General features: G+C 38.5%; 1 protein-coding gene across 3 annotated transcripts in view; it reads right to left on the bottom strand.

Annotated features, from left to right (window-relative positions):
* Nucleotides 1-3794: 3794 nt before the first annotated feature.
* Nucleotides 3795-17330, bottom strand: part of CD226 (CD226 molecule) — a 104234-nt gene continuing 90698 nt past the window's right edge. For all 3 annotated transcript variants that reach the window (XM_033406086.2, XM_004280000.3, XM_033406085.2), the window contains exons 5-7: nucleotides 16166-16268; nucleotides 11487-11544; nucleotides 3795-8690 (exon numbers count right to left, since the gene is read on the bottom strand). In XM_033406086.2, the coding sequence (XP_033261977.1) occupies nucleotides 8577-8690; nucleotides 11487-11544; nucleotides 16166-16268 (275 nt within the window). In that variant the 3' untranslated portion in view covers nucleotides 3795-8576. The remainder of the gene's footprint in view (nucleotides 8691-11486; nucleotides 11545-16165; nucleotides 16269-17330) is intronic.

Genomic DNA, 17330 nt, shown 5'->3' with positions numbered 1-17330 from the left:
CCCAAGATGCTGCCGGGAGCATTCATTCCAGAACGAGCCCGATGTCTTCTGATCTCAGGAGTTCCTGGGGTGGGGGAGAGGATGGGGAGTCCTTGGATGGGAAACACCTGGGCGCCCCAGTTGCCAGAGGCCCTTATTCCAGACTTGTCAGTATGCAGTCTGGTCCATGCCATCTTTCAAGCAAACCCCAATCATTGTCAAGGCCTCCCAACCCTCAGTCAGAATCACAGTGTGCTGAAGTCTCACCCCAAAGGCACAGCCAGCTGTGGGGACCAGGCTCTGGGCCAAAGGACACACAGGGGCAGGACTGACCAAAGCCAGGGCGGGGGTATGTACTGCACACGTGTGGGCCGAGAGTGTGTACACTTCCAGAGCATTCTGGGCCACAGTGAGGACTCCTGGGGGCCAATCCAATGTCTGCCATGGTCCAAGCCCATAGCTGGAGATATATAGGACACGCTAACACAATTCAAAAGAAAGCTGGAGCACCTGTTTAATTTTAGACAAAGCAGACTTCAGGACAAGGAATGTTATCAGGGATAAAAAGGGCATTACATGTGACAAAGTGGTCAATTCTCCAAGAAACACTGACAGTCCTAAAAGTGTATGTTCCTAATAATAGAATACCAAAATACATGAGGCAAAAGCTGATAAAACTGCAAGGTGACATAGTAAAATCCATAACTGTACCTGGAGACTGCAACATGTCTCTACCAGCATGTGATAGAACAAGCAGGGAGAAAATCAGAAAGAATAAGGGTGACCTGAACAGCACTGTCAGTCAGTTTGATCTACTGAACATTTGTAGGATATTACATCCAGCAGCAGAATGCACACTCTTCTCAAGCTCACATGAAATATTCTCCGAGGTAGACCATATTCTGGGCCATAAAACACACCTTAATACATTTAAAAGAATAGAAATCATACAAATGATGTTTTCAGACTACAACAAAATTAAATTAGAACTCTGTAAGACAAATACAGTAGAGAAATCCAAAAATATAGAGAGGTTTATAAAGCATTTTAAAATAACCCATGAGTCAAAGAAGCCTCAAGAAAAATCCAAAAATATTTTAATTAGATAAAAATAAAAATACAGCTTACCAGAATTTGTGGGATGCAGTGATATTTAAAGCATTAAATGCCAAGAATGGAAAGGAAGAGAAATCTAAAATCAATAATCAAAGCTTACACCTTAGGTAACTAGAGAAAGAAGAGCAAAATAAATCTAAAGCAAGCAGAAGAAAGAAAATAATAAAAATTAGAGCAGAAATCAATGAAATTGAAAATAACAGAATAAAATCAATGAAACCAAAATCTGATTCTTTGAAAAGATTAAAAAAAAAATTAGTAAGGTCAAGCAAAGGTAGTCAAGAAAAAAAGAGAGAAGACAAAAATTACCACTATCATAAATAAAGAAGGATCATAATTATGGATAGCCAATTGAAGAAACAATTGGATGTTAAAGGGTAATAAGGGAATATTGGAACAACTCTATGCTAACAACTTGATAACAGATAAAATGGGGCAATTCCTTGAAAGGCATAAACTATCAAACCTCACACAAGGAAAAATAGACGAACTGTATAGCGCTACATCTATTAAAGAAATTGAATCAAAAATTAATAAACTTCCAAAGTGAAAGTACCATCCTACCAAACATTTATGGAAAAAAATAATACCAATTAATTCTCTACAACTCTTCCAAAAAACAGAAGCAGAGAAATCATGTCTAACTCATTCTATGAAGTCAGAATTATCCTAATATCAAACCAGATAAAACATTGCCAAAAAAAAAAGATAAATATCTCCCATAAACTTAGATGAAAAAAAAATCAACAAAATATTAGCAAAACAAATCCAACAATGTCTAAAAATAATTATTGTTATCAGCTAGGATTTATTACAGTTATGCAAGACTGGTTCAACATTCAAAATTCAGAAATGTAATCTACCACAACAACAGGCTAACAAAGAAAAGTAATATAATCATATCAATTGAAGCAGAAAAGGCATTTGACAAAATACCACGTGCATTCATGATTTTTTAAAAACTCTCAGCAAATTCAGAGAAAAACGTTCTCAACTTGATAAAGAACATCTACAAAACACCCACAGCTAACATCATACTTAATGGTGAGAGAAGGCAGGAATGGACTATCTTATCACCCCTATTCAACATTTTGCTAGAAGTCCAAGCTGCCACAATAAGACAAGGAAAAGAAATAAAATGCATAAAGATTGGGAAGCAATAAATGAAACTATCTTTATTTGCAGAAGACATAGTTGTCTATGCAGAGAACTCCAAAGAATCCACCAAAAAAAAAACCCTGAAACTAACAAGCGAATACAACAAGTTAATAGGATACAAAGCATACAGGTCCTGTACATATTTAGTTAAAAATACACCTAAGTAGTACAGCACCACCAAACCAGCTTTACAACAAATGCTAAAGGAACTTATCTAGGCAAGAAACACAAGAGAAGGAAAGGACCTACAATAACAAACCCAAAACAATTAACAATTAACTGATTCATTTTGTTGTAAAGCAGAAACTAACACACCATTGTAAAGCAATTATACTCCAATAAAGATGTTAAAAAAAAAAAAAAGAATGAGCTAGCAGAAAAATATAAAATCAGCTGAGGTTAAATTTTGAAGAGTGAAGAAAGAAAGTTATCAGAGCTCAAAGTGGTTTCCTGCTTGTGGACCACTGGAGTTGCCACTTTTTCTCTGTTTTCTAAACTTGTTCCATCAGTGTCCTGGAACTGCTATGAGCCACCCATATCACTCATATAAATTAACTGTTTTTTCTATAACATAGTCAGCATCTGCTTCTAATGCTTAAAACCAGTACCCTCAACTTTTACAGACACAAACCCAAATATAACAGGCTTCTTATTGTGCCGTTTTCTGGGTACTGCTTAAATACTTGTAATCTGGCACCTCGTATCCTTTTATACTGGGAACTTTTCTCGAATTGACTCCAGGATGTACTGTCCTCTCTCTGCTTTTTTCTGGATGAAGAGAGACATCAGGATGACAGCTATGCAGAAAAAATCACTGTTTATCAGCCCAAGTCAATGTTCTAGGGTAATTTTTTAGGAGGAGGAGATTGACTAAATATCTATTGCATGTCAGAGGATCTGGAAAGATCCCTTAGACCATTGGTGAAGAGTCTGAGATAAATTTATGGTAAATACAAAAATAGTAAACTATAAAAAGAGACAATTATTAACTCTAGGTAGGAAAAAAAGTTATGTAGGAGAGAATGCATAATCATTTTTACCATGGGATTCAACTAAGAAGAGTATTGGCAAGATCATTAAAAATAAATACCAAATATTGAAATAATCAAAATTTTAATATAAATATTTTGGAAGGATGGGTACATGGGAAAGGTATACATGTGTGGTGAGTTCGTGGAGAGCAAGACAACTAAATCAATAAAGAATGTCTAAAATTTTAAAAAATCTAGTAATGATATATGTATACTATTCAGAAAAGTAGAAAAAATAATCAGAAGTGAAATTTGTTGTCTCAATGGAGGGAAAATGCGAAGGACAGGGTATTATTTTTTTGCAAAAAAGAAACAAACAAAAAACCCTTGAACAGCACACTTTGACTCTTTGAACTACATGCACTTATAAAATGAACTGAATGTTGCATTGAGATAGAAGCTACAAAGTATCACTGGTTTGATTTTTTCTGCATTTAACTCTTCGTGTTAATATTATTCTGTAGGAATTTTCCCCTAATATTCTTTGATAACAAGTGAAACTAACAATCGTGGAGCTCTACATTTTATTCATTCAAACAACAGAATACAGTATATCAAGGTAAACATTTGCATGCCTTACAAAACCCAAGTCTGAAATTACATATAAAGCCGGAAATAAATGTTCTAAAGAGGGTGACTATGTTACTTATCATTCCAACAGGGACAATAGGCAATAAATGGGGATTATTCCAGACATTTATCACCCATACCCCCAAATTAGATCTTTTCTTACAACACCTTACAACATAGTGCTTTAAATCTCGAAAAACATAATATGTAATCCAACCTTAAAGACTTGTAAAATTTTTTAAGAAAGCATTGCAGTTAATTCTAGAAGCCATAGTTCTACCTATCGGATCACTAGCAATAGAAAAGTTTAAAAAAATGCTTATTTTTACTTCATAAATGTATAAGAGCCTAGAGACTTGACTTAGAATAATCCAATGAACAGACCAGAGGAAAAGTGTATTAATTTATGCAAAAACCTGCACGTGAAGGTCAATACTTTCTAGACACTACCTTCTAATAGTGGCCTAACTAATGATGAGAATAAAATAATGATATTACATGTTCCTATTGTTTTATATTTTTCAAAGATATTTTCTTAACTCTACTGTGGAAAGAAGCTAAACTTTGTACTCACTGTTTAGCACCTTCATTCTCACTATATAAGCATCTGTATTCTACATTATCTTCAATCTTGTTGACATTCACACCAGCAGTACAAAATACAGCATGTTATTAAAAATCAAGGAGAAGAAAAAAAAATCAAGGAGAAGCATTTTGATTACAGTGATTTCTAATTACGATGTGGACTCTACCAATTTGGAAAATTACTGTAATGTAGCTGTAGTTATTTTTTAACATAGTTCTATACAAACAAACATAACTTGTATGTTTACAATAAAAGTAAACCTATTTAAATTATTTTTATTTTACTTTATCTTGTAAATTGATAATCAAAGTATTTTAAATTTATATGTACAATATTTTAGTAATAAACTGTGAATAAATGTGAATATTTACTAACTGAAAACGCTAACCTCATCCACCTGCCTCCCACCCATATAAGCATGATTACAAGCTAATGAAATTCCTATGCGATTTTCTCAGCATGCATAAAGGCTTTTAAATAATGTTCCAAGGTCTCTCTGATGATAATATAATCAATACCCTAATCATTGTAGGTTAATAAGATGTATTCTTTCCCTGACAAAACTGTGGGCTCTATAATGACATTCAACAAACTTACCTACCTTGTCATCACACAGCAATTCCTTGTAACTGGTTACTTTAATGTAAATACTAAAATAAGGGCATTCAAAGGAAACACAGATTATTATTTAATGTATTATGTATCAGTATAAATTATATATGTAAAAAAGAATCTTAGGAAGCATCTTGTTTCCTAAATAACACCTTGCAAAAAAGATTTAAAACATAATTTAATTCAAGTCTGACCTTTCATTCCGTGGATCTGTTTTGATCTGTTTCCTTAGTAACAACTGGAATAGTAGGTACAACAGATTAGGGAAAAAATATATACATGTGTGTTTGTAGGTACATATATATATACACATATACTATATATATACCATATACCTACTATAGATACCATACATAGTGTGTGTGTATATATATATATATATATATATATATATATATATATATACACATAGAGAGAGAGAGAGAGAGAGAGAGAGAGAGAGCAAGCATAGTCTTTTATATATATTAGGTAGAGTTCATAACTCCAGCAAGTTAGGTATAATATTAAAGAGACTACAATGAAAGTGATTTGTTAAGTAGACTATCCAAAGAAAGAAAATGAATGAATGGAATTTCATCAGCATAACAGCTGACAGTGTAGCAGGATCAGTAGAGGAGATCAGAGAAATTTCAGCAGGACTTAGGAAGGTTCCAAATCCCTGAAAAAATTCTGAGCCCTGCAGAGGAAGAATTTATAGAAAAGAAGGGACAGAGTAAATAGTTCTCATAAGTATTTTGAGTGAGAGATTTTTATAAAAGGTTAAAACACCCATGGAAAAAGAGATGAGTTTCAAGTGTTCTGGAGGCTTTCTTTGCAACACGTAAGGAGTTTGCCACAAAAATCTTCCCTGAAACCATATTGTAATGGTAGAAATGTTTTACTTCTCACCTACATTAGTCATTGAGGATTTGGTTATCAGAATCTTCCAGAAAGTAATATTTTTATTAACTTTCAGGGAAAAGAAGTCATTTATCTTTTAAAGGATGTTAAGTTTGCTTCACCATGCAAATTGATAGATTCAGCCATGGAAACTTTCATTGATCTGATATAGTCAACAAAACAGTAGATGGTTTTCTTGTAAAACTGCCTTCCAACTTTGTTACAAATATATTTGTGGAAACACTTCTTGAATCCAGATGTAAAGGTCTATAAGCAAACAAAATAAAAATGAGAGCTAACTCTCATTGCATGTACGTAAGTACAACTGGGAGTGGTCGGTTTTACATTTTCCCTTCTGAAATAGGTAGGGGCATTCACAATTTCTGTAATTCACAGATAACTTCACTATGTGGCGTGCATGTATTTAAAGATAAAACCATAAAATATCCACAGGCCTGCTAAAACTGTCAATTACAGCTTAAGAATCTGTCTAGACAGTATGAGAATTTGGTTTGGGATTGCTTTAGATTATCATGAAAAGTCTGCAACTTTGAAACCTAAATGCAGCTATTGTGATGAACCTTTTAGAAATGAGGATCTTTTTTTTCTTTCTTTTTTTTTTTTTCGGCTGTGCCACACAGCTTGCAGGTTCTCAGTTCCCCAAGTAGGGGTTGAACCTGTGCTATGGCAGTGAAAGCCCAGAATCCTAACCACTAGGCCACCAGGGAACTGCCTAGAAATAAGAATCTTTTAAAGATGAGTATTAGAGACACGAACGATCATTATATTTGGTCATTACCAAACCATTGTGGTTTCAAGGTGACCATGACCGTTATTGAGTTTCACAAATACTTTTCATTGTTGCCTGCATCTAGAATTTGGACAATGGCAGGCATGGTCTCTAATTGCCCTGTTAGTCATAACATTAGGCCAAACTGTGTCTTTGGCCAAACTTCGAAGCAACAGAAGTTTCTTTGTACCTTCCTATTCTTTGATCCCTTTTCCTCCTTCCCTAACCCTCCCTCCCAGTGCTTTGCCCCCTCTTTTTTCTACCCTACCATCCTATACCACCACTTCCAACTATCATTTTTTTCCTCGTATTTAAATTTCACATAATTATTTTTTAAAAAACTAATACTGTCTAGGTACCTGACTCTTTTGAGAGAAATTATATATTAAAAATACTTCTCGGGCTTCCCTAGTGGCGCAGTGGTTGAGAGTCCGCCTGCTGATGCAGGGGACGTGGGTTCGTGCCCCGGTCCGGGAAGGTCCCACATGCCGCGGAGCGGCTGGGCCCGTGAGCCATGGCTGCTGAGCCTGTGCGTCCGGAGCCTGTGCTCCACAACGGGAAAGGCCACAACAGTGACAGGCCCGCGTACCGCAAAAAAATAAAAAAAATAAAATAATAATAATAATTCTCAAAAGTATAACAACTTCAATATAAAAAAATTAAGTTATTGTTGGATCATCTACTACTCTTGCTCATAAGGCTAAACCAGGGATAGTGAAATTCTATATGAATTCAGAAATGAATTTATTTGAGAGTAGCAAAGGAAGAGATTTCCCTGCCACATTTATCTTCCTCTTGACCATTTAGTCATTCTACTGCCAAGTACTCTTCTGGACCAAGCTGGCAGAGTAGGTTCTAGAAGTGGGAAGAGGGAGAGAGCTAATCTAGACCTGCCCTCCTACTCTTTTTAGCTGGCTAACAGAAGATGTCTTGGAAGGTCATTAGAGTCCGCATTTGTTGGCAACCAGCCCAGCTTCCAGGCTCCCCTTCACTTCTTCTAATAAAACTCTGAATTTCCCAGTAGTGTGCTTTGGTCCCCCTCCTACCTAGCTCTAGAGGTGAGCCCTTAACTGACTTAAGCCATTTCATCCTTTCTGGTCATAATGACCGTTTTATGATGGACAAGTAACCAAATGTGTTTGCTCTATCAGAGCAAACTCTTTACCAGACAGAAACAAGGATTATGAATTGCCAGGGGGCTTCCCTGGTGGCGCAGTGGTTGAGAATCCACCTGCCAATGCAGGGGACACGGGCTCGATCCCTGGTCCGGGAAGATCCCACATGCCACGGAGCAACTAAGCCTGTGCGCCACAACTACTGAGCCCGCGCACCTAGAGGCCGTGCACCGCAGCAAGAGAAGCCACTGCAATGAGAAGCCCGCATGCAGCAACGAAGACCCAACACAGCCAAAAATAAATAAATAAAATGAATTGCCAGGAGTTGTTGGCAGTCATCTTGGAAACACAAGGGAAAAGCCTGAATGAGAGTTAGGCTAACACCAAGGAAGTGGATCCAGCACTGTGAAAGGGCATGCAGAAACTGTCTCATATCCATACTTAATTCTAGACATAACATTTAAGCCCTGGTAAATAACCCTTGCCTGAAGCTTGATCTCCCCTTCATTGTTCCATTACAGGATTCAATAAGTTTCCTCTTATGTGTAAGCTAATTAGAGTCAGGTTTTCTAAAACATTTCTGTTAAGAATGCTCTCTAGTTAAGGCAGTATTTTTCCTGTCAAATGAAATAAATTTGGTCAACTAGTATCCAAGGTAGACACTAAATAGTGGGAAGAAATGGTATAAAGATCCATGTGCATAACAGTCATCATTAATATGTTCAGATTAAGGGAAAAGCTTAGACTCTAGTCTTTGGTCTACGAGAGAAGGTTGGGTAGTTGACATAAATATCCTCTCCTGCACCATCTGAAGGTTGATTGGCAGGGACAGGACTTCTGTAGTTGTTGGTTGCCTAGAAAGACAAACACAAAGGATGTTAATAATTCACTGCATTTCAGCACTTAATAAAGACACTCAAAACATAAATCTCTCCTTAGTTCAACCATGATATGGGTCGAATTTCTATTACAGTTAATTTCATAAAACATTCTCTTCACTGTATTGAACTGTGAGAAATCACATTCTTGATTTGTAGGGTGGTGAGCGAGATACAACAGAGACCTAGCCTTGATTATCACTTGATATATTGTGATATAAATTACCTGTTTAAATGTAAAACTCCCTCTCCTGATGTTAGGCTATTTCGAAGAGAACCGTTATTTGTATTTTTTATATGGAAAATCTAGTACAGTATTTTCCCATAGTGGATAATCATTAATTTCTGTTGAATGGAAAAATAAATATTTTTAAAGTACACAGTGTGCTGGCTTAAAAATAAGCAACTGAACACAATTAAAAAATTACAGGGACTCCCCTGGTGGCACAGTGGTTAAGAATCTACCTGCCAATGGAGGGGAAACGGGTTTGAGCCCTGGCCCGGGAAGATCCCACATGCCACGGAGCAACTAAGCCCATGAGCCACAACTACTGAGCCTGCGCTCTACAGCCCGTGAGCCACAACTAATGAGCCCGCATACCACAACTACTGAAGCCCACACGCCTAGAGCCCGTGCTCTGCAACAAGAGAAGCCACCGCAATGAGAAGCCCGTGCACAACAACAAAGAATCGCCCCCGCTCGCCGCAACTAGAGAAAGCCCACAATGAAGACCCAACACAGCCAAAAATAAATAATAAAATAAAATAAATAAATTTTTTTAAAATTACAAAAATAAATGCACATTCACTTTCAAGATGATGTTATACAATCATTAATCTTCTCTACCTTAATTGGGTCACTTTGACCACCTGTATGTATGTGTGTGACAGAAAATACGTAAGCATAAGTGACAGAGGAGGAGAGAGAGCGGGGGCGGGGCAGAATTGAAGGGAGGAGAAGAGAAGGAGAGAGAGGGGTCTTTCGGTGAGTAGTCTGAAAATTTAGTGTGGTTTCAGTGTTTGCGAGGAGAAAGTAAAAGGAAAATTCAAGTGCTATTGTTTTCTACGTAGTTTGTCTAAAAACATACCCCGCAGAATCAAGTAGGTCTAACTTCACAGACCAGCTTACTGTCTAACTTTCTAATCACCATTCAAATTATCATTATTCTGCAAAAGCCTGGAAGAGTTGAATACCTAGTGAGGAAGTTGCAAAGCGCCTTTCCTCCTCTGAAATTCACAGCAATAAATGTGGCTTTGGATTGGCTTGAATGGACAACAGCTAAGGACAGAGAAGGGATCCGGAAATTGCATGTGACAGAACATGGTTTCCTCGCGTGCAGGCATGGCAGGTCAGACAAGGCCAGACTTCTCCAGCCTTCGCACTTGGTGCCCAAAAGCAAACCATGAGATATTCAGAAAAAAAATTTTTTTTGTTTTGCAAAAAAGTAACTACCTAACAGAAAGAAGAAAGTTAGACTGATAGATTATTAAGAAGTTTGAAGCACACACATTGGATTGTCGGAAACTTTTTAGTACTTGAGGTTTGGGCCATGTAGCATTCAATGGCAAATAATTAAATTGAAGAGATATGGATGTAATTTTAGATAACACTCAGGGAAAGGTTTTATTGTAAAATTTTGTAAACACAATAGTATGTGTTAAAGAGACTATCTGACCTATAGTGGAGACAATGAGCACGAAAATAAGTGTCCCTCTTATCTTCACACCCAGAAGGGAATTTCTCCTCTGTCAATTAAACATTAAGGGGCAGGGGCACGTAGAATAAGGAGGACAATGTCAAGTTCACTCGATTCCTGCAGCCCAACAAAAAGGTCTTTAGCTTTATAATCTGAACGTCCGTTAATTAATAAATTAATCCAAACATCGTAACAATAACGAATATCCTGCATTGCATCTTTCTACGTGCTTGCTATGCTTTTAGTTACATTTAATTTAATCCTCACAATAACCTCACGACATAAAAATATTATCATGCCCTGTACTGGGTCAGATATCATCCCCCCTAAATTTTTGTCCTTCCCAGACCTTCATTAATGTGACCTTATTTGGAAATAGGGTTGCTGCAGATGTAATTAGTTAAAATGAGGTCATACTGAAGTAAGGTAGGCTCTTAGCCCAATATGACTGGTTCCCTTATAAAAGGAGAAGAGATACAGACACACACACACACACAGACACACAGACACACAGACACACACACACACACACACACACACACACAGAAGGACGCCATGTGAAGACAGAGGAACAGACTGGAGTGATGTGTCTACAAGCCAAGGAATGCCAACAACCACCGGAAGCCAGGAGAGAAGCACAGAACAGAGTCTCGTCCCAAGAGGGAACTGATCCTGCTGAGACCTTGATTTTGGACTCTAACCCTCCAGAACTGTGAGAGACTAGATTTCTGTTGTTTCTAGTCACCCTCTTTGTGGTAATTTTGTTGCTGCAGCCCTAGGAAACTAATACAGATTTTGGTAATGTGCAATGTTGATTATTATTATCTAGTGTAATTGCTCCTTTATTTATGTGAATGTAAAACAAACAGTTTCAAAAGGTATTAATAATAGGAGACTAGTTCAGAAAATAACCATTTCATCAAATAGCTGATACTGGAAAAACAGGCAACTGCACTGGTTAGGTTATTGAAAGGAGAATAAAAAAGAAGATTGCTAACTGCAAATGGACTGACTTTACATTTATGATGCACAAAACGGGGCGGGGGCGGGGAATGACAATTCTGAGAAAACTTACCCTATTCTGTGTGTCCCAGTACTCTTTAAATAGGCCTCTTTTCTGTCTCCTTCTCCTTCTGGGAAAACATGTACAAGAGAGGTAATAAGAATGACACTCCAGCACCAGCATTATTTCAGACGCTCTATAATACCTCACCTGTACCCGCAGCCCACATGCCCTTAGTGATTATGTTAAAGCAGCTGTCCACAGCGGTTTTATACATACTCACCCAAAATTCCACTGTCCTAAATTTTTTCATTTTTCGTACCTTCTCCAGTGTGCTCACAGATGGTGAAGGCAACTAAACGGATATGCAGCCAGTTACTTAGTAATTAATCTCAGTGAGTTTACTAAAGAATGGTGCAGAGTGGGTTATTATTGATACATAAATGACTTAGAGATTTCCCACAATTAAAACTTCCTTTTAAATGCTAACAGTGCAACTTCTTGGATGACAATGACAATATAACTAAGCTTTATGGAATCTTCCGGGTGTTTTACTAAACGACCTGTATGGATTACTTTATTCAGATTTCATCAAAAACTCTCTATTTAACGAACTGGGGAACTGAGGCACTGTGAGGAAGAGTAATTTCAAATCGGGATTTGAATTCACAGCCCTCCTTCCTGACTACCAGGCTCACTGCTTCTACAGTCACATTGCTGCAGCTGAAAACGGGCCATCCGAAACCATATATTCAATAAACTCTCCACAGTTTCAACAAAACTTATAAAAGCCTAACTTCAGGAGGAATCTTTGAAAAGAAAATACAAGAGAAGAGAGTAATGTAATTGAATGCAAAGATGAAATAACTATATCCAAGTGTATGGAAATTGTTATCATGGGGAGATGGTGACTATTTCTTTTCATCCCCCTACAGAAAAGATTCTTATTGAACCACAGAGGGGACGGGTCAAATACAAAAATGTAGAGTTTTTTTTTAAAGATGAGGTTATAATTACTTCACAGAAATTTTGAAAACCTGGCAAGATAGTCTCTCTCCAGGGAAAGGTTGTTCAGATAATCAATGTTGACTCTGATGGTCTCTTCTAGTTGCTATGAAATCCTCCTACCATGTCAACAGAATCACAGACTATGTGCATTTATGTATTTACTTATTAAGTAGTATTTAAACAAATTATTTACTTACTTTATGTGTAAATTTACTATGTGCAAGTCATATTTCTAAGATCTTTTATATAAATTATTTATTCCTCATAAGAAATCTATGATACAGACACTATTATTATCCTCTTTTCGCAAGTGAGGAAACAGACACAGATTTATGACTTTTGATCCTTTGTTAAATTATCCTTCACAATCATAATATAGAGTTAACTTTCCCAAGTAGGTCCAAATATATATATATATATACATGTGTGTTATATATATAAACAAATATATTTTTTAACATCTTTATTCGAGTATAATTGCTTTACAATGGTGTGTTAGTTTCTGCTTTATAACAAAGTGAATCAGCTATATGTATACATATAATCCCCATATCTCCTCCCTCTTGCGTCTCCCTCCCACCCTCCCTATCCCACCCCAACAAATATACTTTTAACATAAGCTTAGCATATACAATGTGATGAGGAAAAGAGAAGATGATTTTTTTCTCCAGTTTTATTGAGATACAATTGACACAATACAGCACTGTGTAAGTTTAAGGTGTACAGCATAATAATCTGACTTACATATATGATGAAACAATTTCCACAGTAAGTTTGGTGAACATCCACCATGTCATATAGACACAAAAGTAAAGAAATAGAAAAAACATTTTCCTTGTGACGAGAACCCTTAGAATTTGCTCTCTTAACAACAGGCATACATAATGTAGAGCCGTGTTAATGATATTTACCACGTCGTAGATTGCATCACTAGCACTTATTTATCATATAACGAGAACACGAAGTTTAGAGTGGGATGATCTGCGTCTAACTTGTGCTCTGCAATTGACTAGTGATTTGCATCTCTAAAGGTCAGTCCTCTCACCTGTAGAATAAAGACAGTAAACATATTCCCATTCTGGCTTGCTTGATTCTAAGGAGTTTCCCTGGGATGAGGAACGATCAGCGCGGAAACTGGGAAAGTCCCAGGCAAACCAAGACATCCCATTTGCTGTGAACCTCGAAGCTGACAACAGAGGTAAAAGTGCCTAACATTTGCTCGCTAAACATTAAATTTCTTCCTACAGACTCAGGTGTCAATCCCTAGACTGTATCTCGGCTCCTGTCACGCTTACTGGTGCTATGCCTTCCCCTAGCCATGCTCACTGAATATGGTCACTATTCTGGTCTCTAACTGGAAATGACACCAACTGTGCTCTAAAGGCCTCGTGCTCACAGGCTGCCCGGTGCTGGGCGTGAAGGAAGAATTCAGTCTCCTTCAGGCACCCTGTGATGTATTTTGGCTTCTCTCTAGGTCAGCACATCTGAAGCTGAAGCGGCAGGATTATTTTAAACAGTTGCTAAGACAGAGTTCAGAAGGTCATTGTTTAGTCCCTTGGGTCATTTTTCAAGACGTTTCCATTCTAAGTAACGACCACAAATCAATACCAATGACAAGGTAGAAAGAACAAGTGCTTTTTGCTGTGTGGTGTTTGGCCATGGTTATGCATTCAAGTCCACTGATCTTCTTTTTATCACATTTAACCAAGTGGGACAAGATATTCTACAGTTCAATTTAGCTATTCATGTAAAATTGATGCATTTTCATGAAGCTAAATCCTTTCTGTCCAATATCTGTGACCCTCTCGAGGTCTGACCTGTCACTCACTCTCTCCTAGCCATATTCCTTGTGTTCCCATGCGCTCCTGCTGTCGTATCTGCCCTCGGTGCATTTTTTAATCAACCAAGGTGAAGCAGTAGAGAGATCCTCAGTGTCACTAACATCCTTACCTCAATTTGCTAATTTCTGACCAGGGAAAGACTGGAGGGCAGCCCATGATGGACAGAAAGGAACGACGACAGTTTCATGTTTCAATTTAATTAGACAAATGCTTATGGACCATCCTTATTTGGAAAGATTAGCGCTAAACGCTATCAAACACTAAAAAATGAGTAAAACATAATCTCTGCCATTATGAATAAAGGGAAGCCAAGCATGGAAGTGATTAAACTACAAAGCAGGCTGCGAGGTGTGGTGGTTAGGAAGTGCAACACGATTCTGGATGGTGACATCATGTCTACTTGTAGGGAGGGAGAAGCAGGACAGCCCTCCCAGAGGGGACACGCACCCCACACCTTGAATGGTCTGCAGGACCAGATCATTCTAAGGCCAAATATGGGGGAAATCAGCATTTTGGTGTCATAACAAATGGGAAGAGTCAGGCGTGTTCACAGAATAAAAGCTGTAGTTTTAATACATTTTGTCAATATCAGGGGAGTAAGTAAAGTAGAAAATATGAATGAATATTGGGTTGGGGTCAGATTAATTGGGCTGGGGTCAGAACAAAGGGCACCTGTGCCACAAGGTTAATGAGCTTAGCGTTATCCTGGTGCCAGTGGAAAGACAATAAACAGGTCTTAAACAGGGAGACGACGTGGCCAGTCTAGCTTTTAGAAGGGGAACCAGGAAAATAACAGATGGGTTAGAAAGGGGGAGTACCGCTGAAGTCAGGCGAGCAGTGAGGGGAGCCTTCGAAGAGGATATGGCGACGAGATGGGGAAACCGATGGGAAACCCCGTCAATAAGCACGCAGGACTGTGTGTGTGTGTGTGTGCGTGTGTGTGCGTGTGTGTGTGTGTGCGCGCGCGCATGCGTCAGTGGTAACATTACTGGGGGAGAAGAGTGGAGATGGATGTATTCCTTCACTCAACAAACATACAGTAAGTGCCTACCATGTGTCGGACATTCAAAACGTAGACATCAAAAGTTTGGTTCCTTCTTTCCTTAAGAATTTAATACTTTAGTTGGATCACAAGTATAAGGAATGATTCCAACCCAATATGACTACAGCTAAGATTGCAACAAATACCTAGACTGGTGAGTTGATGAACATGGGGCAGCTAAGAAGGGAAGAGTTAACCAAGAACAGCCTAGAAAATTGCCAAGTATGCCACAGGTGGTAAAAGGTAGGAAACTTTAGAAGAGGCCAATGGCCACCTGCTCTCTCTAGGGCAGCCCCTCCCAACTCCTTTCTTCTCAATGGTTTGTAATAAAGGCACCTACACTGATTGTTTCAGAGAATATAGAACCATTTAAAATCACGTTGCTTGCTTATTAGAATATGCATGCCACTATATCTCAGTCACCACTGCCACAATAAATATTTAATGAATGAATGAATGAAGGCATTATTACTGTTCAACCCTGATCTTCTCTCAGAATCCATCTCTCTCTCTCTCTCTCTCTCTGTTACACACACATACCTCCCCCTCACCTGACAGCCGTTTTCCTTTGCAGGAGGAGAGGAGAGACGGGGTAGCAGACAGAGCAGAGGCACCAGGCGGCTGGCTTTGTTAGTGCAGGGGTGCACTGCCCACTCCTACTAATTCCGAAATGAGTCATTCTAGCCTCCTCCTCCAACTTTAACTCCTTCTCTGCTACGTACAAGAGCAGCGCTCAAAGTACATGGACTCAGTACCTGAGTCGTAAGACAGCTTGACCAACTACTGGGTTATTAATGGAGAAACTCCAGCATCAGAATTACTCAGGGAAAACTAGATCCAGGAGGAGCTGCGATACTCACCTCTTATAAGGAATGGCAATGACGGTGGTAATTAGGATAATCAACAGCAACAACAAAGCTGTCCCTGTGGCCATGAAGAGGATGGATTGGTTATTGGTTTTACCTAGGAGGAAACAAAGTTATAGGAGGAATTAGGAATTCAGCTAAAGCCAGAAAAGAAAGGGAAGTGGGAAAATTAGGAAAGGGTATATTAATCATCACAGGGTAACAATGTAAAACAAAGATTCCAATAAAAAATAGGCTGAGATAGGGGAAAAAGATTTTTCTTTCAGTCTCCTAAATACTTCTGACTCCTCACAGATTTTCACTAGTTCCTGGATCTAATGGTGGGTTTGACACCTTATTGAGACCAAGAATAGAAAGCATTCAAGACAGATATCACTTCATTCTAATGAGCTCCTGATCACATACACGAAATCTTTTGTAGGAAAAAAACACATCAAAATAGTATATAAATGAAGATTACTTCTTAGTTCTATTGCATTGAGTACATCCAAGACACAACAGTATGTAACTCTGATGTTTATAAGTGGAATTTTGTTCAAGAAATATTGTCTACTCAATTACGGTTAATGATAAAAATAATCAGGAAAAGCATGTTACTTTTCCAACTCAGCGATTAACTGGAAAGGGCTATGGCCAGGGAATCTGAAATTCTCATCCTGGTTCTTTCACTGTTTAGCTGTTTGACCTCCAGCAAATTCCTAACCTTCTCTGCCAGCCTTCCTTCAACTGTCAAGTGATGACAACACTTCTAATTACATCACAGAGCTGTGATAAGAGGCTAATAAGGCAATATTCAAATATTTGCTCACCTCTGGAGCCAGATCCCATGAGGCCAGAGACCATTTCCTCTTTCAAATGTCCTCCTGCCCACTGCACACCTCACCCACCGCCACCCACAGAGCTCCTTACAAGAAGAAGAAACTCATCAGTATGTGTTGTTGATGGAAACAGGATTGAATTGAAACCGAGGCGCCCTCTTTTTTTCTTCTTCTTCTTTTGCGGTACACGGGCCTCTCAGTGTTGCGGCCTCTCCCGTTGCGGAGCACAGGCTCCGGACGCGCAGGCTCAGCGGCCATGGCTCACGGGCCCAGCTGCTCCGCGGCATGTGGGATCTTCCCGTCCCGGGGCACGAACGCGTGTCCCCTGCATCGGCAGGCGG

The sequence above is a fragment of the Orcinus orca genome, chromosome 15 (assembly GCF_937001465.1).
Source record: "Orcinus orca chromosome 15, mOrcOrc1.1, whole genome shotgun sequence".
NCBI classification, from domain to species: domain Eukaryota; kingdom Metazoa; phylum Chordata; class Mammalia; order Artiodactyla; family Delphinidae; genus Orcinus; species Orcinus orca.
The sequence above is the reverse complement of the archived record's forward strand: the minus strand, read 5'-3'. Positions and strand labels throughout refer to the sequence as shown.